The 26990-nt window shown below is 42.3% G+C and overlaps 2 protein-coding genes and 1 long non-coding RNA gene across 3 annotated transcripts in view; 2 read left to right on the top strand and 1 right to left on the bottom strand.

The window, feature by feature from the left end:
• Positions 1 to 2320: 2320 nt before the first annotated feature.
• On the bottom strand, positions 2321 to 12703 carry gpr142 (G protein-coupled receptor 142). The gene is made up of 3 exons (XM_032502332.1): positions 12501 to 12703; positions 6958 to 7112; positions 2321 to 4334 (listed from the first exon to the last, which is right to left on the bottom strand). The coding sequence occupies exons 2-3, from the start codon at positions 7094 to 7096 to the stop codon at positions 3376 to 3378; spliced, it is 1098 nt and encodes a 365-aa protein (XP_032358223.1). The 5' UTR covers positions 7097 to 7112; positions 12501 to 12703; the 3' UTR covers positions 2321 to 3375.
• Positions 9835 to 26990, top strand: part of LOC116671245 (uncharacterized) — a 17917-nt gene continuing 761 nt past the window's right edge. The window contains exons 1-3 of the long non-coding RNA XR_004327232.1: positions 9835 to 9916; positions 10458 to 10459; positions 12266 to 12281. This is a non-coding gene — a long non-coding RNA (uncharacterized LOC116671245). The remainder of the gene's footprint in view (positions 9917 to 10457; positions 10460 to 12265; positions 12282 to 26990) is intronic.
• The window catches only part of btbd17a (BTB (POZ) domain containing 17a), a 6815-nt gene continuing 953 nt past the window's right edge, over positions 21129 to 26990 (top strand). Inside the window, exons 1-3 of the mRNA XM_032502331.1 lie at positions 21129 to 21328; positions 24588 to 24882; positions 25495 to 26990. The exon at positions 25495 to 26990 is cut by the window's right edge and continues 953 nt beyond it. Of these exons, the coding sequence (XP_032358222.1) occupies positions 21256 to 21328; positions 24588 to 24882; positions 25495 to 26569 (1443 nt within the window). The 5' untranslated portion in view covers positions 21129 to 21255 and the 3' untranslated portion in view covers positions 26570 to 26990. The remainder of the gene's footprint in view (positions 21329 to 24587; positions 24883 to 25494) is intronic.

The following is a 26990-nucleotide window of genomic DNA, read 5'->3' as shown; positions in this document are numbered from 1 at the left end:
GCTCCTGGATACCCCCCCCGGCAGGCCGCTACCGTGGGCTCCTCGGTTTGGTCTTCGGGCTCCTGACACCGTCAGTGTCTAGACTCCATTGGGGGATGATCTTTTGGCTTTCTACCACTTTCAAAAATACAATTTCACAATGATGGAGCCTAATCTCCAAAGACTGTACATTTCATGTATGAATAGGGGAGAGGGTCTTTTCCCTTGATTAGTGACAGTGGATAGACATGAAAGGGGGAGAGAGACGGGGGACGACACCCAGCAAAGGGCTGCAGGTCGGATTTGAACCCGGGCCGCTGCAGGACTCAGCCCAGGGAGAACTAAAAGGCCGCCCCCCGGTTGAAATGTTTTTAGTACATCATTTAGTACACCTTTTTCTATATTAATTGCAATCTGATAGTACACACTTTGACTTTTTATTTGATGCGTCCTAGTCTGGATTAACAAGACACATTTCCAGGCTAAAGTCTAACATCTGATGTCAGGCCTCTTTCCTCTGTGTTGTCTTTCTCAAAATCCCTTCACTATGGGGAAAAAAATAGATTCAAGCTTACAAGCAAGTTTTGATTAAATTTGATCGTGCAACAAGGCAGACCTGCTTAGTTCTTTCGGGGGAAGGAATGTCAAGATTTACAAAGAATAGATTCACGGTATCTCTAACTGAGACGTTTTTTTGGGACTGATTGGTGGGATTGCTGTGGACAAAGTACACACCGTGATACACTGTTAATAAGAGCAAATGAGGATCCAGCTACTTTAAATCTGCTCGTTACGTTACTGTATTGTGCAAACAGATAACGTAATTTAATATTGTACGTGGCGTTTTGACGCTTCCTGTCAGCTGCTGAGCAGCAGGTGGAGCTCAATAGGAGCAGAGTGGGGGGACATAACCAGTTGTTTGAACAGTCACAAAGGACAGGTGGCAGGCACACAGGAGACTTGTGGCTGGTAGGTTTTACCTCACCCTCCCCTGGACCCTTCCCTGGTCCCTCCCCTGGACCCTTCCATGGTCCCTTCCCTGGTCCCTCCCCTGGTCCCTCTCCTGGTCCCTCTCCTGGTCCCTCCCCTCCCTTAACGGCTCTGTAGATGCTCCAGCACGGCTCCATTAAACGTTAATGAAAGCCTGCTCCTACATCTTAGTGTCACATTACAGTCCTTAACTGTTTGTTCAGTCATCTTTCATCTATCTATCTCCCCCACCCCCCCCCCCCCCCCCCCGTCGTCTTAACCAGTGTAATGTCACCGCCACTACATGGTCTCTCACACCCCCCTCTGATGTTGTCAGGCAGCAGGAGACGACTTCAAAGAAACAGTTTGCATCGAGATCTGCGTCCGGACTCTCAGAACTCAGTTTGAGACAGACACGGGGGACGGACAGTGTGTCTCTTACTGTTACTGTACACACGAAGAGGACTGGAGAGAGACGAGAGCAGGCCGGTGGCTTACGTTGGAAACTTCAAACATCAGGGGTGGGGGGGGGGCTGGAGAAATCTTTAGCACATCAAACACTTAATTTTTGCATTCTGGTGAATATTTCTACAAAAAAAATTACCAGAATGCCAAAAATTATGTAATATTTGGTGCCAACGTCTTTAATTATGTAAAGGAAATAATTGTTAGAACTTTGGGGGGGGGGGACTGGCCAGTTTTGATTATTGGGGGGTTAAATTACGCCAATGGATGTGTGTGTGTATATATACAGTCTATATATACAGTTATAAAGCTGTCATTTTAAGCACAGGCAATCATCGCAACGCCAGATAAAACTATAAAACTGACAAATCCAATAATTTAGAACAACTGGACTGCACAGTATTGATAGTTGGTAAATTGATATTTATCCCCACCAAGGTGCTTATGTTTTTAGCTCAGTCTGTCAGAAGGATTACATCATAACTACTGGCCTGATTCTCATGATGCTTGGTGGAAAGGTGCAGCATGGGCCAACGAAGAACCCATTGCATTTTGGACCAGATCCAAATAACAGGTTATGAAATTAACTGGAAAACAAATATAATTTCTTGTTGGAGGTGTTGCTCCCTGGACTAAACTGCACTGTGTTATTTAAAAAAATAGTAAGTAGTATAATTAATATCATGGCTTGTAGTAATCTAAACTACGGAAGAAGAAAAGCTGGTCTTCATCACCTACTCAGGCACCAATAGAAACCATGTGATAACACAGAACAAATTAGTGTTGCATGAAAAATCAAACTGACAGCATCACTCACTTTTCCAAAACACATTCATTAAAAATATGTACATGTCAACAACAGATGTCTCTTCCAAATCTTAAAGTAAAATATGCAAATGAGCTGTTAGAGGTTTAAGTGCAGATCTGTTATTTTTTACAACACTGATACAACAAGTAATACAGTAAAACGGGTCATCAAATGGCAATGGTGAAAGCGCTTGTTTGTAGATAATGGAAATGTACTAGCAGTTGTCAGTGGGTGACTGTGTGAATGTTTCCGTTCATGCATGAGAGTGTATGTACCTTCTAGTGTGTGTGTGTGTGTGTGTGTGTGTGTGTTTGTTTGTGCAGACCATCAGACTAATGTGTGGTTTGTTTAGCCAGAGCTAAGGCCATGTTGGGGACGTAGCGGAGGGGCTGTTTGTAGAGCAGGGCCTTCACTCTCCTGCAGCTTAAACAGCAAGCTTTCATTTAAGGCTTCATCGAATTGCATTTCATAAAAAAATAAACAAGAGCTTAGCAGCTGGGGTTTTTGTGCCTGGAAGCCTGCTGCAGAGACAGAGTGCGGTTTCTTTGCTCGATTGGCAATGCTCAGCGGGGCGGGTTGTCCTTTAGGCATTCAGCATCTTTACACAACAGCAGAAATAGCAGCCAGTTCAAATCAAAACTCTCCTTCCTGGCTGCTTCCAGAGCAGATATAATAGCAGGGTGCAGTAGGTTGAAGACAAGGCCGAGTAGATGAATAAATTACACTGACTGTAGCAGCATGCAAAATATCACTTTTCTTTCCTTCCATTTTTTCCCCACCAGTGATCTAACTACCAGATTAACCACAGAGAAAACAAACTGTAAATCTGTTCTTCTCGATCGTGACAATATAAAACATATTTTGTCACATTACCATGTATGGAAAAGACGAAAAGTGCCAAAAACAAACTTTACATTTTTTTTGGAATTCTTTTGAAGAAAAATAAATAGGCTGTCATCTTATCTGATTTACATGGCCAAACAACACCCAGTGACATATTAGAATACAAAAAACATACTTCTTGTGAGTTCAGTTTAGGAACTTTAGGGTTCGCTCGAGGGCTGACTGGCAGCTGTCCACGGGCCTAGCAGGATTGCTGTGGGTGTCTCGGGGGTCCGAAGTGCTCAGGGGTCGTGGGACGATCGGTGTTTTGGTCACGAGGGCTTCCTGGCCCTGCGAGGTGACAAGGGGGTGGAGTCCCGCTGCGAGCGCTTGTTGTTTCCACTGTACAGAGAGGACATAGAGGCGTTGGTGGGAGCCTGCGGGTGAGGCAGAGCGCGGCGGGTGTACAGCGGGGGCCCCCTGAGCAGCAGGACGTCTCGCACGGCGCCGCGGAAAGGCTTACTGACAAAGCAGTACAGGAAGAAGTTGACGGCCGTGTTGAGCATGGCCAGCATGTTGGACAGGTCGTAGGCCAGGTGGACGCGCCAGTCCCGGTGAACCGAGGACACGTACAGGTGGTAGATGACCACCACAGTCCTGGGAGCCCACAGCACGGAGAACACGGAGGTGATGGCCAGCAGCATGGCCGTGGTTTTCCCGAGTCGCCGAGGAGGCGCGGACTTGGGCCCGCACTCCTCCTGGCAGCGCTGTTGCGTCTTCCTCACCCTCAACGTGTGGATTATCAGAGAGTTCAGCACTAAGAAGATGCTGCAGGGCAGGAAGTAGATGATAGTCACATGCGTCCATATGAGGACGGTGTCCAGGGCTGTGGGGGGGTCGCTGTTCCTCCACATGTCCGACCACCAGAAGAAGGGCACGCCCGATGCAAGAGCTAACGCCAGCACCACCGCGATGATCCTCCTGGCCCGGGCCGGGTAGCTGATCTGGCGGTGGAGGAGGGGGTGGCACAGCGCCACATAGCGGTCCACGGTGAGGGGCACGGTGGACCAGATGGAGGCGTGGTTGGCGGCGAACTCGGCGGCGCTGACGGAGTGCAGCAGGAGCGTGGGGACATCGCGGTGAAAAACTGCCGTCTCCAGCAGGAAGCCGACGAAGATGATGAAGAGCTGGGAGAGAATATCTGAGCCCGTCACCGCCAACAGGTAGTAGTACAGAGCTTTCTTGGTGCGGCATGCCAGTCTGGATAAAGCTACGGCTGTGAGGATGTTCACTGATGGACAGAAAAAGTAACAAGAGAAAATTAGATCAACTGCTATTTGTGATATTTAGCTGCACAAAAAGTCTAAAATATATCATGTAAAGGTAGCTTAGCCACACTAAATCAAGTTATTGAAGAACCAGAGGCTGAATGGCAGCTACCGCTACTCTGCTAAACTAGGCTAGGCTGCCTTATTTATGTGGCCATACAAACTAGATTAAGATGTCAGTTCATTACAGCAAAAAGTTCAGTTATAATAGCAAGTTATGAATCTGATTAAGTTAGCTGTGACCATCTAAATAGCTCGTTAGCTGTGGATGTGATAACTGTAGTTTGCAGCCTGATCTCACAGAAATATGCAAAATGACCACAACCTCTAAACACTGTTACGTGGTGGAGGCGGCACATAATGTGGTACAGCTAAGAGCAGAACCACGTAAAAACAATGCAAAAACAAAGTCAATTTGGATCCTTTGTCGTGGTGGACACACAAATCATCTGGTTCAACACAGCCCTCTCACAGGGACGGGGTGGGTGGGTGGATGGATGGATGGATGGATGGACGAGTGGATGGATGGATGGATGGATGGATGGATGGGTGGATGATAGATGAATGGATGGATGGACGGATGGGTGGATGATAGATGGATGGTGGATGGGTGGGTGGATGGATGGGCGGATGGATGGATGGATGGACGGATGGGTGGATAATAGATGGATGGTGGATGGGTGGATGGATGGGTGGATGGATGGATGGATGGATGGACGGATGGGTGGATAATAGATGGATGGTGGATGGGTGGGTGGATGGATGACGGATGGGTGGATGATAGATGGATGGTGGATGGGTGGGTGGATGGATGGGTGGATGGATGGATGGTTGGGTGGATGGACAGATGGATGGATGGTTGGTTGGGTGGATGGACAGATGGATGGATGGATGAAACCAAAAGTCAACATTGACCTTTGTACCTAACCCTAACCCTAACCCTACTTATTTTCACCCAAACAATGATCTTTACCAAAACCTAACCAATGAGTTTTGTTGCCTAAACCCAAATTGTTTCCGTGGTGGTGGCACGTCATTTTAAAAGATTACACGGCACCACCATGTCATGCGGTGTTAAGAGGGTGTGGTCATTTTTAATACACACGCCAAAATTAGCAGTTTGCCGTGTGAATTTAGCTCTGTTTTGAAGTCATTACAAATTCACATACAACATTTCTATAGTTTAATTATTTTCTTCATAAACCTCATAAAAACTTATTTTCTGGTCATTTTGGAGACTGTAGGCAGAATGGATCAAGTATCATTATCATCAATCATTGCATTTGTGGGGAATGCTTTCATAGCCATATAAATTAAAAACCATGGATTTGTCTCCTTGCAGCATATCGCATATGATATCTCTCAACAGCAGAATATTTTCACTGTAGCATAACATCTCCAGTCTTTTGAGGCCCCTTCAAGCACACAGTTGTTGACTCTGGCCGTTTGGCCTTTCCATTTATTTTCCTTTGGGTACAATTACATGAGCCATCTGAACGGTCTGGTGACATGTTGGCTTGTTTGTGAACACCACTCGGTCTAATCCCTGCTGGGTCAATACCAAATCACTGCCATCGACTTGGAGATAAAGCTCAGTAATGAGAACATTGCCGAAATGAACGCTGTGCATCAAAGTGACATTTATTTTCCACTTTGTGAATAATTGAGGTGACATTTTGATGCAGAGATCTAAACGACAGTTGGCTCAAGGCTGGAGGGATTGATGGATGAAACTACACTCAAACAATAATTATCAGATGATTAGATTGTTGCAACCTGTGAAAAGAGCCAGCTGTGCTGTTTACAGTGTTCATTAGAGCACTGTAATCTACCTTCAACTCATGTGTGTATTGATTTCTTCTTCCCTCTGCAGATCCCACTACTGTCATAAATAGATATCAATGAAAACTGACAGTGATTCAGTGCAAATGCAACTAATAAAATCACGTAGTACCAGTTAATAATCTGACCTTAAAATCTTAGGTCACCTACAGTAAATCACTGAGTAAAATATGTTTTACTCATGTTTCAGGCATTACTTCTGGAAATGGTTTGAGTGTTTGATATGAATTGTTTTATTAGGCTTCACAAATTGCACAGGGCTTGGTCTTGGTAATCTCAAAACTTTGGTCAATTTAACAAAAACTATCTCCAAATGTAAGATTATTATTATAACCTTTATTTATTCAAGAAGGGCCATTGAGAGCAAGCTCTCTTTTCCGATGACACTCTGATTACGGAACAAATAATTAATATGATCATAAAATAATACCCAAATTACAATATATAAAAAATGAATGAAGGTACAATCACAAAACGACAGTTCAAATAAACGATAAAACTAATAAGAATCACTGATGTAGTAGAATAAGAGGGCTATTAAAAACAATAGCAGCCCCTATGAAATGAGACGCTTCATCTTTAACGTCCCAATGGAAACCAGTTGTTTTCATTCTAATTGATGTGTTGCGTGATAAGTCTAATGTGTGTCTGTGCGCACGTCTAACATGTTGTGTCATGAATTTAGCAGTGAAGACAGATAAAGTAAGTTGTATTCTCTCACTACGAGACCTCATGACAGTGTACCTGGTACTCCCACACAGAGCAGGATGCTGTAGTAGATGACGGGGATGAAGCCCAGGACACATTTGGACTTGGGCACCTCCTCCGGTTTCAGGCCCGGCTCCTCGTGGCCGGATGCTGTCACATTGGACCAGTTGGTCATGACCTTGGCGCTTCCCCTGGGAACGGCAGCACAAGGCTCAGAGTTGGTGTTTCAACCAAAAAAAGCAAGACACAAAATATTTATTGTTGATTGATATTGAATGATCCTATCAATCATTTTGTGTGTATCAAAGCCTGAAATATCTTCTACCTCTGTGCCGTAGGGCTTCATTGTTGTTAAAAACACATCAGTGTGACACACTGTACCACTGGCTGACATGTTCCTTCATTAAGATGAACCCTAGTAATACTGACTGCTAATTATCGGTATTCTATTGGCTTTGAAAAAACAGTATCGGTTGTTCCCTAGTGTTGATTTAATGCCACACACACCAACTTACTGCCACAATTACTCACTAGAGCAACAAATGTTGAATAATCTACTACCAGAAATGCACAATTTCCTCCTACAGTCACCAGCTGTTTGAGTAGATTACTGAGCCTTTATATTCAAAAAATTAAAACTATACCTTTGTGAGCTGTATTTAAAGATCTGGGTTTGGGGATATAGACAGTGTATGGTTGCCAGAAGGTACTGAAAGATGAACTAACACATTGTTTGATTTGCTTTTTGTTATTTAAACAGATTTAAGATAAGGTTGGAGTTAAGGTTGGGGTTTACCAGATACAAAAAAAAATGTAAGATCTACATCAATACATTTTAATTAAACTGCTTTCATGCAAAGGAAATCAAGTCTCATCAAGACTAAAGTAAACTACAATTGTTAAGTGAATATCAGTATTAAATATTAGTTGTAGTTTCCTAGAACTCAAGTCAATGTCATTGCATTTCTTTTGTTTCACGCTCCAAAATTCAAGTGTTATATATATTTATACATAATAAGTTTTATTTCTGTAAGTTAATGGAATAGAGTTACATTTTTTTGTATCATTATATATATATATATATATATATATACTAAAAACTGTTTAAACATTGATTGATTATAAAATGCAGATGCATTGTTTTTATGGATTAATTGACTAATCATTACAGCTCTCATTTACAGCTTAACCAATCAAGAATAATAATAATAATAATAAATTGAATTTGTATAGCGCTTTTCCTGAGCTCAAAGTCGCTTAACAGAGTAGAGACAGTGTTTTGTCAAAGAATGTTGACAAATCCAGTGTTAGGGAATCAATACATTAAGGTCTTTAAATTAAGTTTCATTCATGTACATGAAATTAGTCAAATCCATCAAATCCATGACCTGGCTTATATAAGAAATAGATTGATATTTAAGAATGCACACGCTATGTTCTCTGATTTGACAATATCAAGTATCAACCAACGTCTTTACAGACGATGAGCTGCTTTATATCATAGCATTTTACTTTGAGTAAGCTGTTTTTCAGAGATGAACTGAAAATTCACTGACTGAGTCAATAAAACTGCAGGTCCACAACAACAGATGGGCTGACAGCGCTGACCCTGTTACCTTCCACCCTCTCCTGAGTCATTATCATCCTGTCTCCCCATCCAACCTTTTCACCTGCGAGCCATCCATCCTGTTTTTCTATTTATGTCTCCCTTCTGCCTACTCTCCTAATTTACTTCACTCATCCATGAAGCCATATTTGGACTGTGTTATTGCTCAAAGCTATCAGTGGCAAACCATTTGTGGATGCTTAACCAACGTAAACATCATTGAGGAACCACGATCACTCAATCGGTGAAAACTGGCCTCATGATATGAGCGGGGCAAGCACTACTTCTAACAGTTGGTCATACTTAATGACTGCAATTTTAGAGGCTATTTAGGTGCCCAAACCACTGCATGGCATTATATGCCTGGATTATTTTATGACTTGTAGAACGTGATCATAAAATTCGGTCCGAAATATTTTAGTGCTTGGCTGCTTTAATTCACTTTCGCACAATAAACTGGCAGAAAAGCACGGATCGAAAAGCAATCATAAAGATCAATGGTTTAACTCAGTGTGTGGTTGCGTAGAAGGAGGAGAGGTCCAACATCAATCGCCTCATGCGTATCTTTAGACACAGCTGAAACTAGATTTTCCTTTAAAATGTTTTTTTTTTTTGCCTTTAGTTAGCAGACAGCTGATTGATAACTGAGTATGATATACTTTGTATTTTGGGATAGTTCAGATTTTCTGAAGAGTGGTTGTATGAAGGAATGCTTAGTCAATGTATTTCCTGCAGCAAAGGGTGCTCATTTGGTAGTTTTGTTAGTTCCTAACCCTTTAAAACACCAAAGTCACACAATAACACATACAAACTAACCGATGGAGGCAGCAGCAGAGCAGTAACTTCCATGTTCTGCAAGGTAAATTGAATGTTTTTGTCAAAGGAGTCTGGTGGCTTTGAAGAGAGCAGAGATAACTGCTTCAGTTCCCCGTAGTAAAGGGCTGTCTGACAGCAAGTTAAAGTGCTAAAAATATTCTAAATACAGTGTGTTAGGTGTATAAAATGTCTTTAGCTGCTGACCCCCATCCACAGCTCAGACATAGATCAGTTTCCGTGTCGGTACTCCGTCCTGCTTCTCCAAACCGGGGGTGTGGCGACCACCGGCTACTGTAGCTAACACCCTGACTATGGAGAAGTAGCTCAGATAAACCACACGACACAAAACATCAGAACTATAAATTTAAGAAAGGATTATGAATTCTTGCCGCCTCATTTTGCGTTGGGAGGCAGGAGTTGGAGATTACTGACACAAGACTACCACATTTCATCTAACAACTTCTAAAATTGGCTCCTTGATTGACAAAGACAAGGGCGTAACTTTGGTTCGACATTGGGGAGGGGGGGTGGAGATCTCCAACTATCTCGGGAGGTCCTGGGACATGTCTGCATGTATTGAGAAAAGAGGCAAACACATAAAAAAAATGTAGAAATATACTCAAAAAAGAAACAAAAACCCTGGAAAAATTGCTGGAAAAACTTAAAGTCATAAGGCGACAAATGTCAGAAAAAGTACCAAAAACTTCATCAACGAAAGCGATAAAAACATAAAAAATGTGACAAAAATGTCCAAAAAAACAACAAAAAGCCTAGATTGGTTTATTGGTGGATGGGTTGTAAAAAAGAAGAAAAGTGAGCTCAGAGTTTGCAGCGTGATATGAGTCCACATTGTGTTTTCTTTTTTACTCCAATGCATTTTGGTTGCTTTGTTTATCTATCAAACTTTCTCATATTTCACTCTTTGTTATGTAACATCATCCCAACTGCTAAGATAAGATGTCTTTTTCTGTATTAATAGGAACTCAACTCCCATAGGAGGTGCAGTGCAGACATACAATCATCCTGTTTGACCTCAGAAAAGAACAGAACTCTTTCCCTTATTTACTGTGTGTTTCAATTAATTAAGTCTAACGTCTTTTTAGCAGCTTTAAAGTTGTATCATTAAAAGCACCTTTACATTAAAAGTGTTACCAGTTAATCAGTTGTGTGGTCTATAAAGTACCAGAAAACAATACTGTCTCAGTTTCCTTAAACCAAAAATGACTTGCTGTCCCAACAGTCCAAAGACTGAAGTAAAACTGCAAATGTTTAAAATAAAAAAAAGTGGAGTTTGTGATTTTTTTGGTCATTTGTTTTTCTATAAAAACAGATTTAACAATGAAGCAATTATCAGAATTGTTTCCATTTTTGTTCTAGTTTCTAGCTCCTAGCACATTACAGGGAGTGAGTACGCAGTGCTGCAAGGATAAAACAGGAAACCATTACAATAGCACAGACCGAAGAGAACTAAAGTTACCTTCGAACACCACAGCTGTATACATTTACTCTAAAAATAGAGGAAAACGGCTTCTGCAGACCTGCGAGAGGTGCCGGTTTTGCCTCTTTCAGACACCTAATCTGTTTCCTCGCAGGCCTTGTCTCAGGACCAGCATGTGAGAAAGACGACCGTTATCAATGAAAAGGTTTTGTGAGGTTGCAGGGAACAGTAATGACACTGACCGATCAATATTGCTGCTGCCACTTCTTTTAATGGACTCTTTTTATATGGCGCGTTTCTAGTCTTAATGACAACTCAAAGCTCTTCTACATGGTACAGGAACCATTCACCAGTCACACACTGTGGCCGAGGCTACCCCTCTGCTCATCAGATAAACCCTCACACACACTCATTTACACTCCGATGGCACAGCATCAGGGGCAACTGGGGGTTCAGTGTCTTGCCCCGTAGACATGGGTCTGCAGGGCCAGGGATCGGACCACCAACCTTCCGATTGACAGGCGACCGCTCTACCTCTGCCACAGCCAATATCCTGAAATTGCAGATGAAATATTGAATCTTGGGGAGCTAACTGTCTCATCTACTTACTTTTCATCACTTTATTCTCTGGGCAGAATAATCGTTAGGCTCAGTCCCTTGGGCTAGAGATTCTAAGTTCACACTTCAGAGGTGATTAAATCCACTCTCAGACCGTTACAGACTGAGTTACACAAGGGAAATAAGCAGCAGATTGTCCTGCCGGAAGTCAAGTGTCAGCAGACATTACCCTGTAAGAACCCCCCCCCCCTTCAAAAAAACACGGACTTGAACCAGGACAGCTGAGCTTCTTGTCTGTGAAATCCAAAGGCCGAGGCATGTTTCTGATTAAGACTCTTCCCAGGGATGAGATGTAGCTAGAGGCTACAGGACGGGACTTGCAGGGGGTTTGGTGCCCAGGAAGCTGAACTGAAGTTTATCTATGCTCCACTGAGTCCTCTCAATAATTCATCAAGATACAGTGCACCTGAAACAACAGCGCTGGGAGATATAGGTTGCTGCCAGCATTACTGTACAGCAAATAGATCACAGTTTCATGTGAGAGTGAGGAGGATGCATCTTGTTAATCATGATAGTGAGAGCTATTTTTCATGTTGGAAGCTGGAGAACAGGCTGTTTATTTATCTTAACGCGGCTCCTTTTTGCACGGATGGAAAGACGATGGCGACAGGCAACACTTGTGAAGAAATTTCCTCATCATGCAGACAGACGTGATGCTGTTTAAAGTTTATTCATTGGGTCAAAATCCTGACGGTAGTCAGCAATTGTTAGGAAGACTGAATCCAGAAGTGCATTTAGCAGAAACCACAGGATAACATGACAAATGTCTGTTTCTTAGGAGAGTTCGGGGTGCAATAACAATAAACCACTTCAAGTAAACTTTGTTAATATAAAAAATCAGTTCAAGACAATGCCAATTATGAAAGTATTGAAAGTGAAGCAGTCCAGACTCCTCGCCTCCTTACGTAACTTTCATAGTAAGAGCTTGCAGCAACATCTGAAGTCAGTGATGTGTAGCAGCTCTAATTGCACAAAAAACAGAAACATTTCATCTATTTACAACTGAGCAGCTCAGACACTCGTACATAAACAGTGAATTTCGAGAGTTTTCTCTGGTCTTGTTTGTCCTTGTAAGGTCCGTCTCATTGTCCGCAGTCTTACCTTCACATCCACTTTTCACAGCGATTCTCCACCTGGATTAGAGACTCTCCTCTGCTCTTTCGTTCCCCTGTGTGCTCCTACAGAGTCCCCGACATAGGTGCTGGACACCCGCTGAGAAGATGTAGAGGAGGGCAGAGAAAGAAAGGAGGAGGGGAAGTGTCCAAGCAGCCTGTTCATCACTGCAACGAGTGAGCAGAGGGAGAGGGGAGAAATGAGCCAGAGAGGAGTGACAATGTGAGGAGGGTGGGGAATGGGGGGGCGAGAGAGGGAGGGATTTATCTTTGGATGGAAAAAGGTGAATGAGGGAGGAAAAAGATCAAAAGAAGTAGAGACAAAGAAGAGAGTGCAGAGAGGAGTACAAGAAAAACTGATGGAAAACTTCATGTAGTCTGACAGGCTTTGTTACCATTTCCATATTCACATTGGGAAAGAGACTAAATAAATATTAAAGCTGTCAGTTTGTAGACTAACTTAGAAACAAGAAATCCATGCTGTAGTAAAAGGTAATGATAGAACCTGTTACATAAAAGTCACAGGAATTGAAAAGATTGGCTTGACTTGTAACCCATACAATACTTGTTAAGAAATTTCACTCAACACCCCAAATGTCAACCTTATGTTAGCATCAATGGAAAGGTGAGGGGATCACTAAAGTCATTAGGAATCATCGTCTGGGAAACCATGAATGTCTGAATCAAATTTGGTGCCAATCCATCAATTAGATGTTGAGATATTTGACTGAAAATCTTTAACCTGGTGGGGCTAAAATCAATGTGCATCCTCTCGGGGACTGTGGGTGTGTGTACCAAATGTAATGGCGGCATTTCGGTGTGGACAAAAGTGGTGGACGGGCTTACCGATCAACCCCACGCCGCTAGCAAGGCTAAAAGCAGCCATACTGTAAACGGGGAATGGTAAATGGACGTCATTTATAAAGCGCATTCCCACCTTAGTGCCATACTTCTTTGTGCAATTGGGGTTCAGTGTCTTGCTCAAGGACAATTGGATATGCGGACAGGAGAAGCTGGAAATCTTTCTGAGCTACAGCCATCCTGTCAATATGCAGGCTAAAACATGGATGCTTCATTTTTGAGTCTGTCTGGTGATAGACACTGTTGTCCTACATATCTTTTTAAATTAAGTGTTTTGATTTGTGATGTAGGCAAGTGCTTTTTGAGTAGTACGTTGCCAGCGTACCAAAGATTAGTTTTTTTATGTTTGATGGCAAACACTATCACAACATCTTATGCACAAAACACAATACATCAAATACATTTCTAAACAAATCTTACATAGGCCTACTATACTATATATTACTTAAATATAACACATGCATACACTTTGGTTACCTGACCTTGTGGGGACCAAGTTTTTGTCCCCAAATAAAAGGTGTGTCCCCTTAATGTGACTGTGTCAACAGATGTCCCTACAACATCATGAACACAAGTACACAAACACACACACCCATACACACCAACCACACAACCAAAGAATATCAACACCCAGCAGAGGTTTCCAAATTTCATGCGCGCATTCTTAACAGCAGTTGAAAATAACACAATTACAAGCAAGAAAATCACTGAGATCAGTAGATGTGGGGGCCGAGTTGTTGTTTTGTACAAGACAAATGTCCTTAATTTAGCTAAACCCTTCGAGAGAGCATGTCGCACGACTGCAAATTGTTGATGATAGCAGAGCTCCAAAGCAAACAGTCCAATAAAGGAGCAGATTTGAAGAATTAATTCATCAGTTTGGTCTTTTAACAAACCAAACCTGAGGCCTACGTGAGCTCGCTGCGATCCAATTTGGCTCCCCGCGCCCTGCAGCTGCATATCATTTCATCTTTGTTTGACATACAGTGTTACACCTCTGACTTATACATGGCAGCAGGGGCTAGAAAAATAACAAACCACGGCAGCCAACCATTATGTAAAATCCTGACCTGCTATCGATCAGACCTGTTGGATCAGAGACAGACGATGCAGAGGGAGCAAATAAGGATCAAGTTAGGCTTAATGGATTCTGCTTCATGATTTTGATCACATTACTGATATTCATCAACATGGTCGCCAGAAATCAAATATGTCACCTTAGAAAACCCAGAGTGTGTCACTGATGCAGTTCATAGATACAATGGCTTCTACTTGCAACTATCAACTGTTGAACAATGGACGAAGCTTCCAGGTCTGAAATACATCATTATGTTCATTTTTGAAATCATGGCCCCATTTATTTTAGAAATAGATGTTAAAAAGGCGATGCTTCCGGTATGTGGCTACACGCCAACCTGTCAATCACTTTTGACCCTTTCATTAAAGTTAATAAGATAAAATGTCTTGTTCAGCTTCCGCCAACCAAGCTAGCTAGCTTCCAATAGTGTTAGCTGATAACGTGACACACACATACATACACACAAACATACACACACACATACATACACACAAACATACACACACACATACATACACACACACATACATACACACAAACATACACACACACATACATGCACACATGCATACACACAAACATACACACATACATATATACATACAAACATACACACATACATATATGCATACATATGACAACCGTGACAACCATATATACAGGTCAAAGGTTTGGTTACACCCTCACATTCAGTGCATTTCCTTTATTTTCCTGACTATTTACATTGTAGATTATCACTGAAGGCATCACAACTATGAATGAACACATGTGGTATTATGTACTTAACAAAAAAGTGTGAAATACATTTTTAATAGGTCTTATTATTTAGATTCCTCAAAGTCGCCACCCTTTGCTTTTTTGATAGTGATGTAAACCCTTGGCGTTCTCTCAATGAGCTTCACCTGAAATGGTTTTCACTTCACTTCATGAAAATAAAGGAAACGTATTGAATGAGAAGGTGTAACCAAACATTTGCTATATACATAAAGAGGGAGAGAGAGAGAGAATTAAGACAGTGTATAACTCATGGAGTTCATTTCACGCCTGTAGAGTCTATTGGCAGCTCAGATTTACAGTCAGCTCGGCCCTGATAAATCTTTCTCGGCTGCCGAAAGAAAACAAGAAAGAGAAAAGACGAGCAAACGGAGCTGCTGCAGAGAGATGAAGTGATGCAGAGGCAGGTCACCTCGGTCTGGACGCCTGCCATAACCTCAGCTCTCCAAACTGTCCCTCTGTGCAGCTTCCAGGCAATAAGAGTCTCAGCGGCTGTAACACGAGCAGCTCTCCAGACAAACCCTGTCATTTCATCTCTGCTCCAACACACGCTCACCATGACGCCACGCTCTCTCTGGGGCGGGATAATCCTGCTGAAAACACTTCCAATCTTCATTCGGGCTTCGTTACTTGTACTTTCTGTATTCCTTAGCCAGACACTTTAAGCTTTTTCATGCACTGAATGCATTGCCTCAAATGTCTATAACAACACACTTAACTTTAAATGAAATGTGAATAAGCACCCTGGCAGGGATGTTGGATTAGTTGCAACTTGCTCTTGTGGTTGTTCCATTTTCTGGTTATTTTTGTTGACTGAAATCCCATTTCTGTGTCATTTTTTTAGATCATACTCACTCAATTGGGATCTGCATTTGACTTTTTTAAGTAAAACAAACAAGCACAAATGGCTACATAATTACCTCTGCTCTGCTGCAGCTGTGTGAAAGATAAAGTCATCCTTTAGCATTCAGTCTCATCAGTTAGAAACTCAATCAGGACACGCTGTCGTTTAAGCTCATCGCGCGTGGATAACGGATGTGGGATTGTCCACAGGGGAGAAGGTGCTGGAATTCATCACTCCCAATTTAGATTAAAATAAAAACGGTTCCTCCGAACTCTTAAGTGTGAAACCTGGGGTGGCATTTCAGTCCGTGGGGACTTGGGTCGGAAGAGGCAGTGGTGGCCTAAAGGTTAAAGAAGCGAGAGGTTGCAGGTTCAATCCCCAGAGCGACAGGTTAAAAACCGGGGAAAAGTGACTTACCCCAACCAGGGGAGCTGCAGATCAGGTTCGCAGCTTCCAGGTATGAATGTGTAAATGTCGTTGAGTATTTCTTCTCAATCCACTTACCTGGATAAATAAAGGTTAAAAAAATAAATGGTTCAAGTCCGGATATGGACCATGGACTGTTTGCCTTGTGGGCACTTCAGCAAGGCACTGACCTGCTTTACTGTATATTGTTTGAAATGACTGATAATAATAATATATATAATACATATTATTATTACTAACTTTCTGTCTTGTTGAAGCAAAATGATGAAGCTCATGATGATGATTGTTCATGGGGGGGGGGGGGGGGGGGGGGCTGGAAGCTGGAGAATGTCCCTGTGGGATAACCTGTCATCTTGATCATTATTGTTTTGATATAAATCACATTAAATATCCCACAACTTGGCAATCTTTTTTGTGGCAATCTGTCACAGTGAGACTTTTATTGGCTGACAGCCAACGCCTAGCCAAGCCAATGGCTTTGCTCTTTGACTGCGTTATGTGTGTTTTTATACTTGGTTGCTTTTTCTTGTTCACTCACCTCAAATTTTATTCTTATTTTCAATAAATAAGACTCTTTATGCCTCATCCCTTAATATCTTGTTGCTGCTGCTGACCAACTACTCCGGTCGAACTTTCCATGTATATTTATTTACCAATTAAAGTTTTTCCTCCTGTTTTCTCCCCTAATCTCTACTCTGACAACACTCATGACTGTTTTAATAGTATTACTCTGCAACACTGACTCCTATCTGAACACATGTTCATGTACAGTATATAAGTCAAACACCTCCTTTCAATCCAACCAAACATGACTTTTCTCTTACATAATCATTACATAATCTTTTTTTCTTTCTGATTTCCTTTTATCCTTTGCTTTCTTTTTCATTTTCACTTTTTCACATGCTGTTTGTAGTCTTGTGTCGTCACCATTTCATGTTATGTCAGTTTTGTTATCTAATAATAAGTTTATTTAATATAGCACCTTTTTACAGACAAAGTCACAAAGTGATTCACATGATTAATCCTCCTGTCGTCCTCCGGTCAAATTTGACCCATTTTCTAAAAGTTTCTTCATAAGATATTTCGGTTTCTCAACCAAAATGTCCAAAAAAATAACATTTATGGTTCCATACAAGGCTCTATACAAGTAAAAAAAAAAAAAAAAAAAAAAAAAAACATCTGAAAAGCATAGAGGAAAAGTGAGAAAACATCAGGAAAAGAGGGGAAAAAACTTGGAAAAAAGTTACAAAAATGACAAATAAAATGAGAAAAATGCTGGAAAAAGCAGCAGAAATCTTTTTTTTTTATTTACATCAAGAAAATTTAAAAGTTGCACATTGGGCGGGAGGTCAACACAAGGGTTAAAAAAGACCCAAACATAAAATGAGCACGCAAAAAAGAAATAGAATATCAAAGGAAAGTTAACTAAAAAAAACAAAGTTACAAACATGAGACAAGAGGGTGTTACTTTGCCCTTAAAAGAAAGTAATAATATTAATAATAATACATTTTATTTACAGCCGCCTTTCTCGTCACTCAAGGACACCGTACAGGGACATAAGACATATAAGACATTAAGACACAGAAAAAGGCAGACCAATATACATCTAAAAAAAAAATTGAGGCAATAAACATGCATTTTAAAGAGGGAAGAGACTAAGAGGGCATCAGATATTAATGTTTGTGTGTGGTGAGGTCATTGTGGATAATGTCTGGGATCCTGAGTGCTGCTGAGATGCAGCCAGGCTGCCCTTTAGTGGACATGATGTGGAACTACAACTAGTATCATTATTATTATTAATAACCTCAGACAGCTCAGAGACAGGTATCTGAAAACCTGGACACATGAAACCAAAAATATCTGCACGACTAAATACCACTTGAAAAAGAAGCAAAGGAGCATATATAAAGGAGCGTATATAAAGGAGCATATATAAAGGAGCATGTATGAAGGAGCATATACAATATATATATACTCCCTGCTGCACACCTGAGTGCAATCAGTGCTCAGGTGGAGTGGGGGAGGGGATGAGAAGACAGAGAGTGCAGGGACAGAGGGACACGGCAGGACGCTGGTGAGGACTCTCCTCCCTCTCAGGTTGGTTTTCCCAACATCCTTGCATGAGTTTTCTTTTATTTTAGCTTGTTGTGTTAGTTTGGGCTGGAGGTCTCGCATTGCCAGACCTTGCTCCACAGCACTGTGGAGGAGGGCTAGACCACTCAGCATACCTGGATGGAAGGAAAATGTGCTCTGCATTTCTTTAAACCAATCACAATCGGGAATTTTGGGAAAGAGACTTCAGATCCAGTATTAGGGGCCACTAAGGTCTATATAAAAAGGATTTCAGATACAGCATTAGGGGACCACTAAGGTCTATATAAAAGAGACTCAGATACAGTAAGGAAACAAGGTCTACAAAAAGAGGTCAGTACAGTATTAGGGGACCACAAGGTCTATATAAAAAGACTTCAGATTCAGTATTAGGGGCCACTAAGGTCTATATAAAGAGACTTCAGAACAGTATTAGAGACCACTAAGGTCTATATAAAGAGACTTCAGATACAGTATTAAGGAACCACTAAGGCTATATAAAGAGACTTCAGATACAGTATTAGGGGACCACTAAGGTCATATAAAAGAGACTCAGATACAGTATTAGGGGACCACAAGGTCTATACTGTATAAAAGCATCCAAAAAGCAGCATGTCATGGGGCCTTTAAATGGAGGCTGTTGGCTAACATCCAGACACAGAGGTACTGTCCATCCAGAGTCACCCTGGTACAAATGAACTCATCCTGTGGGATCGCCATTGACTCTGACACACATGTGATCCATGCGCACAGGCTGAGGTCAACACCCCTGATATCGTATCATAAACTCATAACCCCGCCCCCCCAGGTATCAGCTGTACGGTCGTTCTTGCTGACCTTTTTTTCTTGAACGTAGCTTGAGTTTAGGAGTTTTTGGCTTGTAATTAAACATATCAAAAAACGTGATGAGGATGGTGATGGTGATGAGATTTTTTTTTCATTAGGAGAGGGATATTGATCATATTTAATCACACCGCCCTCACCCCCCAATGAAGCGTGCTGTAGCCTGAAGCTGGGATTAAATTGCTTGCGTTGTGTGTCACGCACATGGTCTGAATATGGTGAACCCACTGGCACACATAACTGTAACAACGGTATCCATTCATTATCTGGTTTTAGTACTTTTAATGAACATCAAGCCCTCCAAACCACACATGGATAGAGGTCCTTTGTGCCCTCTGATACGACACACGGGAGCGTTTTCCCTCTTCACATTTAAACCAGAGATGCCAGAGCCGCAGTTTTTAAACACGTTAAAATGTTGTGAAACGGGCCATTTGGTTAGGTGTAGACACCAAAACTACACAGAAATACATCCGTAAAAATAACAGAGAACAGATCCGGCTGCTTATTGCCTGAACTTTGTCCCGTAATCAGTAGCTACAGTAAAAATACAGAACATGTTCTGTTATTTCAAATTCTCTCATTTAAAGCTGCTCAACTAATAAAGGTGGGAAATTAACCCTCGGAGGACAAAAGACAGCCGGTGATGTCATTCCTTCACTTCCACTGATGCATGTGACGCTGAACGTGACGTGACTCCGTTTGTCTCCATCTTCAAGAAAAGTCTGAAGGAAAAGTTGCTCATAACATACGATTGCTGAAGATTCTTATATAATACATGTGTCTTTCCATCATCCATATTTAGACACTTTATTGACGCTGTTTGTCGCTTGTGACTTTTTTTGATGGTTTTACCTCTTTGGAGGTTTTTGTTTTTGACACTTTTGACACACTTTCCTGCGAACTCACCCGCTGTCCTCGTCTAGTTTGCGTGTCTGTAAAGCATAAAGAATGAGTTATTACCTAATTCTGCTACATCTAGGCTTCTAGACGACTTCATTCAGTTAGTTTTTAGGAAAATATGGTTGAAAGAAATTCATATTTCTGATATAGAAACTTTGAAAATGGGTCAAATTGGTCAGAAGTCCGACAGGAAGGTTGTGTAACATCTGTACTAGCATTGTCTGCATTTTGTGGTATTTGTCTGTGTTGTTTATTGTGAATTCAGTTTCTATACATTCACTGATGTAGGTTTGTATGTTTTGTTATCATCCCCATTTCACTCGGCCTACATATGATCATCATACCTGCTGAAATTATTTTTCAATGATAGGAAGGTGACATGTGTGTAAAGAATTAAAGAAACTCACTTTTTGCTTTCTGCACATCATGATTATAACGTCTACTAGAGGGCACGCCACTAGAAACCTGAAGATGGGTCGTAATTGCCGTTTGAATGAACAACCTATGGGGGCATTTTTTTCTGGGGATGACAATAATGAAATGTGATGAGGATGGATTAGTCCTCATCCCCCCCCCTCAGATGTGTCTCATTCCCCCCCGACCCCCCGGTCCACAGCGGCCTCTCTATCAAATCAATGCTATGCAGCAAGTGTTAATACCCAAGGATAGGAAAGTCAGAATCAAAGTGGTAGTCATGGAAACAACCCAAGCCTGTTTCCGCCCACCAATTGATTGTGTGTGTGTGTTTGTGTGTGTGTGTGTGTGTGTGTGTGTGTGTGTGTGTGTGTGTGTGTGTGTGTGTGGTAGGCCGGATGTGTCGAGTAGAACCCCTGTCCCACATTCAGACGCAGACCCCCATTGTCCTCCATAGCAGAGCCCACAGAGGTCCAGACAGGACAGAGGGAAGGAAGGAAGGATAAAAGATGGTGAAACACGTTGCTCAGATCCATGTTGGGATGCTGTTTTTGGCTCTGTGTCTGCACGGGGGGGCTGCAGGTGAGTAGAGGTCCGATGCTGCTGCAGCTGCACGCTCACTCATAGTAACTCCAACATGGTCCAGCAGGATGGGGTTGTGTTGGGTCATTTGTAATCTGATCTAGTTATGCCTCTTTTTAATGTGCTGCAGCGCAAAGATCTTAGTGTGTGTGTATGTGTCAGAGGCATTGTTGGAAATGAGTAATAGTAATAAAGTAATAATAGTAAATATAGTGGATTTTTTTAGTGTTGCATTCACCCAAACCACAGATATGTCTATGAATTCATTGGAACAACTTTCTACTTAAAAAATAAAACAAGTCCCGATATGATTAGGGAAGGAAAGGCGGGGTCACGAGAGGACGAGGGTACTCCGGCTGTTTTTAGAGAGCAGCTGAGCAGTGAAGGGTGTTTTTTGCCACTGTAGATTTGTATATTAATGCAGTTTACCCTTGGACATATACAGTATTTGTGTTACATCATACATCATGCTGGGCTTTGTTGTAGGCAGAGGACAACTGTCCAGTCTCTGAATCCAACGCAGTCCTCCAAAAAATATCAAAACCTTAAGAGATATTCTCCCAGATTACATTTGATTCAACACATCCTCATCCCATCAAGAGGCCCAGGCTGTGAAACCGTTGTTTCAGACACGTGGTTGATGTTGTGAATTGAAACAAAAGTACTTGGTTAGGTTTAGGAAAAGATGGTGGGCTGAGTTAAATTAACTACTATTAGTCACATAACTTAAATTACGTACGTAAGTTAAAACAAGACTTTTGGTTTTTACACGGGACGAGAAGAGCGGTCTCCTGTTTTTGTTTGAGCCGTCCATCCACTCTTCCATTTGCTGACTTTGATTAATAACAAACAGTTGTGCTCATAACTTCACACACCCATGCTAAAGTTGCCTTAAAAGAGGAATAAAAAAAATATTTTAAAAATTGTTCTTAATGCGTTCATTTAAAAAGTAGGAAATACACAAATTTTCTTTGTGAATGAATAATGTCTCACAAATAACGAAATGTTACATGCCCCTATGTTAAATTCCCTTAGAGGCAGACAGAATTGTTATTTTTAAAGGAAATTTAAATAAAAAATATCCCAATCTCTATGTATGGTGAAGGGTATGTGATGATATTGGGGGGGGGGGCCAAGGCCAAGGGAACTTTATCAGGATGCATAGTATCCTGATCCATGTAATAACTGGCCTTTAATCATAAAAATCTACCTGCTTCTATGGGAATTTAACATAGTGGGGTGTATACTTATGCCCCTGTATTTTAAAGAACACAATGCATTATATTTTAACAAAGAATTGGATTTTTCCAAAATTTTCTAAAAGATGATTTTTATTCCACTTTTTAGTTTTTTGTGTTCCTAAACTTATGAGCACCACTCCATTTGGGATCCGTCAGAAACAAAAGCCATTCAGTTGTATGGGAATGTAATCTTTAGGAGGCGGGGCTGCTGTATCTGGGTTTTATTGTGCTCATTATATCAAGAGCCAACCTTACCAATTTCCAAATATATCAATTATACTGTATTACTTGCTGAATAGGGCAAACATACCATTTATTCCTCCTCCCAACCTAAATGCCCCCTCACACAGCCCCTAATAATGTGCTTATTGGAACCTGTAACTTCAGGTTATGTGCTTCTCCAGCTCCTATTTCGACGGGTAAGAGCTGACAGATTTTTTGTAACTATTTACCACAAAAACCTTATTATGTTACCACTAAATTCTCAAAATATTTCAACTGTGTTCTCCTTATTTTTGGGGTGAACTGGCCTTTTAATAACTTTCTCAATCTCAGATTTAGACCTTAGTGAAATCATTTTGTTTTCACCCAGACAATGAGCTATCTGACTGACTTTCTATAACTGAATACCTCCTGCTGCACAGTGATTTAAAGGGAACATCACGGCCAACAACTGAGTATGTGCTGTGTTCCGTTTTTATCAGCGAGAAAGGAAGTGCCAAATATTTATTAAGAATCAGGAAGAGGAACCGCACTTTGCTAATCGGGGCTCAGGTCCTGGCAGTTCCGGTAATACAGAGTAGTCTGCAGCGAACCGGAGGTGGAGGAGGGGTGGTGTGCTAAAACCGCCTCAGCTGAGACAAAGCTTTAATTAAACATGACCCACAATCCCTCAGCGGGTGCAGCTGGACTAATCAATGGCATAGAATTGGATGATACTGCCCTACTGTCTGACCCAATAAATAAAGGACATGCCAGGACACCTTTTTAATCCTTGCTTGTGTTTGCTTGTTGACATTTTTGGAGTACTTCTTTAATCTCTCCTCGAGATCATTCAAAAAACTCAAACTATTTTAATGTGAACATACATCAGACCTGTGAGTTTATGTAGAAATAGGACACTTACTGTATATGTAACACCTGACCCAAGACTTGCCCAGAACAGAACTTTCAATGTAACCATTGACTGTTAATATTAATGGACAAAGCATCCGGTTTGGCAAAGTGCTGCAAATGTGGAAGTGCCTTAAAGCTGCATTATATCTCAATTCCAGAAGAGGGGGACTCCTTAAACCTGATTCCTATCTGAATTCCTGCAGGGGGAGGCTCCTTAAAGCGTCATTATATCTGATCTCCAGCAGGGGGGGACACGTGTTGTTGCAAAAGGAGGTCTGTTTCTGTACCACTGCTCACTTGATTTATTACCTCAGTCAGCATTTCCATAATGGGTTTATGGTCTCAATTGCTAGTTTTAAATCTTTTTTGAAACATGGTCTCGTTGATTTTAAAATCGTCGATAAAGCAGGGGGTATTTTAGGGCGTGGCTATGATGTGATTGCCAGTGAAAGTGTGTAAAAAAAATCGTTGTCTAAAATCATCACATCCACAATCAAGATGGCTGCCCCCGTAACGGCAAACTCGATGAATAGGCAGACCTCCACACACCAATGGGTGACGGCAGACATGCTCTGTACACTAATTTTAATGGTTATAACTAGATGCACCGATCCGATACCACGTAATTTAGCCCGAAGAAAATCTACTTTGAAGTACTTTTTATGTTCTTTTTCCGTTGACTGACTGACAAACTGGATGATAAAAGGATGTTATATAACATTCATTGTGTTTGTTCATGTTTCACAAAATGTTCACAAATAACAAAAATAGCAATCATATCACATCCATACAGGGGACAGTTGTATATAGCTGTTAAAACAAAATCAAATATATGACACGCCGGTGTCGGACCATCTCCAGTTAGAACTTAACATTTCCCTCCGGGTTTTCTCCTCCACCAGCCATGCTGAAAGTTGACAAGGCCCAGGATGGAGGTGTCGGTGGCGGGGACACCATCAGCCACTCCCTGACCCTGGTGCAGCGCCTGGAGGCCCTGCTGATTCAGGGGAACGGCAGCGACGTGTCTCTCAGGGTGGAGACGCCCAGCGCAGACGAGGTGAAGGTGATCCAGTCCCACTCGCTGGTGCTCTCCCTGCAGAGCCCCGTGTTTGACGAGATCCTGCTGAACCGCAACGGCAGCACGCTGGTCCTGAAAGAGAGCTCCGACTGCGCTGCTGTGTTTGACAAGTTCATCAGGTGAGAATACATTGTCACCTCGACATTAGGGGACTCTGTGAGAGTTAGATTGAGTTATCATGCCCTCTGGAGGGATGGACTCTGCAACTGCAGCCCTGCATCTGAGACAAACAATCAATGAGACAACATTAAAACCAATTGGCCGATCGGTGATCTGCTGGGTTGCTCATTAGCAGCTACTGCTGCGGCGGTAGTAGTTAAGACATCGAGAAGCCTGGGCCGCAACAGCAATCAATAACAAAATCCTTTTTTTTTTATTTTAAATGCTAATGACATTGATCAAAACCTGAACTACATTAGAACTGCGTTCTGCCACGCTGATGAAATCTCCTTGTTCAAATTGTAAACTGGACCTTTTCACAGAAGGGCAAATTGAAAGAAATAACGGAAATCAGTAACTAATCAGTATTTGCATATAAACAATAAATGAAATGACTGTGTTTTTTGAAAAGGAACATGTAAAACAGAGAATTATCACCTGACTCTGAAGCTGTACAAAGTTTGTGTTGTCAGTGGTCACAATCTGTATGCATGTTGTCATGTTGGTTCAGAACGTCACTGTTGTGCTTTAAATGCTCCGATACTTAACCTCTCCTTCTTCTCTCTGAGCAGGTATCTGTACTGTGGAGAGCTTTCTCTGCGTCTGGACCAGGCGATACCTCTACACAAGCTGGCCACTAAGTACCAAGTGATGGGTCTCCAGCAGGGTATCACCCAGTACATGAGCCAGAATGTGGCACGGGAGTCTTCCTCGGGACACGTGGCGGGCTGGTACGAGTACGCCCTGCAGGCCGGCGACGTGACTCTGAGGGACAGCTGTCTTCAGTTCATGGCCTGGAACCTGTCGTCGGTGCTGCGGAGTGGAGAGTGGGTGTCCATCAGCAGCCAGCTGCTCATGTCCCTGCTGCAGCGCTCGGACCTCGTCCTGCAGAGTGAAATGGAGCTCTTTGCGGCGCTGGAGGCCTGGATTATCCAGAATGAGCCGGACGGTTTGACAGCGGAGAACGCATTGAGGGCCGTGCGTTATGCCATGATGCCGCCACGGGAGCTCTTCCGCCTACAGACCCAGTCATCGGTCCTGGCTCGCTATCAGGAGTCGGTGCGTGATCTGCTGTACATGTCCTACCAGTTCCACTCTGCGTCGCCACTGGCCATGGCCAAATACTTTGACGTGAACTGCAGCCTCTTCATGCCCAGGAACTACCTGTCGTCAGTGTGGGGGTCTGCCTGGATCATCAGCAACCCCTCGCGAGATGACCGCAGCACCAGCTTCCAGACCCAGCTGGGGCCCAGCGGCCACGACTCCAGCAAGCGGGTGACTTGGAACGCCATGTTCTCGCCACGCTGGTTACCCCTCAGCATGAGGCCGATGTACACGGAGACGGGCGCCATGCAGCCGACACGCGTTGATGGAGGGAGCCCCCGCATCATCATCACGCCGGCCACATCCAGCGCAGATTTCGCTGGGGTGAACTTCCAGAAGACGGTGCTTGTGATGGCTCAGCAGCATGGCAAATTGGTCGTGAAACACGTCTACAACTTCCACCAGAGCACGGAAGAAAACGGCGATTTCTTGGCCGAGGCCGACCTGTACCGCCGGACGTCAGAATACCTCATCGATAGCTCGCTCTTCCTCCATGTTGTGGTGAAGCCCCTGTACCAAACCCTTCTAACCAGCAAGAACTAAGCCTCCACAGTCCTCACTTACCTCACTCAACACAATCCAACCTTGTGAAGACATAGATATTTGTATACGTAGATACCGCATTTGCCGCTGCTATTTACTGGAGCGATATGTCGACCTGACCCAAGCTAGCATTAGCATCAGGACAGTTGCTTAAGCTAACTTTTTGTTAGCTTTAGAGAAGTATTAACGTTACTTCTTGTGATATTAAATTGAAGACGTCCGTAACAGTAAAATATAAATACAAAACACATTTTTAACACATCTGTGTAAGCTGTATTCCGTAGCACTAAAGTTTAGTTAATATGGGTCTCCATGGTCAGAACGGGTCAGATGTCTGTCCCAAGATGGCGGCAGAGAAGCATCTCACAAGCCAGATGCGGCATCTACGTGTGTCTATATATATATATATATATATATATAT

The sequence above is a fragment of the Etheostoma spectabile genome, chromosome 21, assembly GCF_008692095.1.
Source record: "Etheostoma spectabile isolate EspeVRDwgs_2016 chromosome 21, UIUC_Espe_1.0, whole genome shotgun sequence".
In the NCBI taxonomy this organism is placed as follows: domain Eukaryota; kingdom Metazoa; phylum Chordata; class Actinopteri; order Perciformes; family Percidae; genus Etheostoma; species Etheostoma spectabile.
This window is presented reverse-complemented; position numbering and strand designations above follow the sequence as displayed.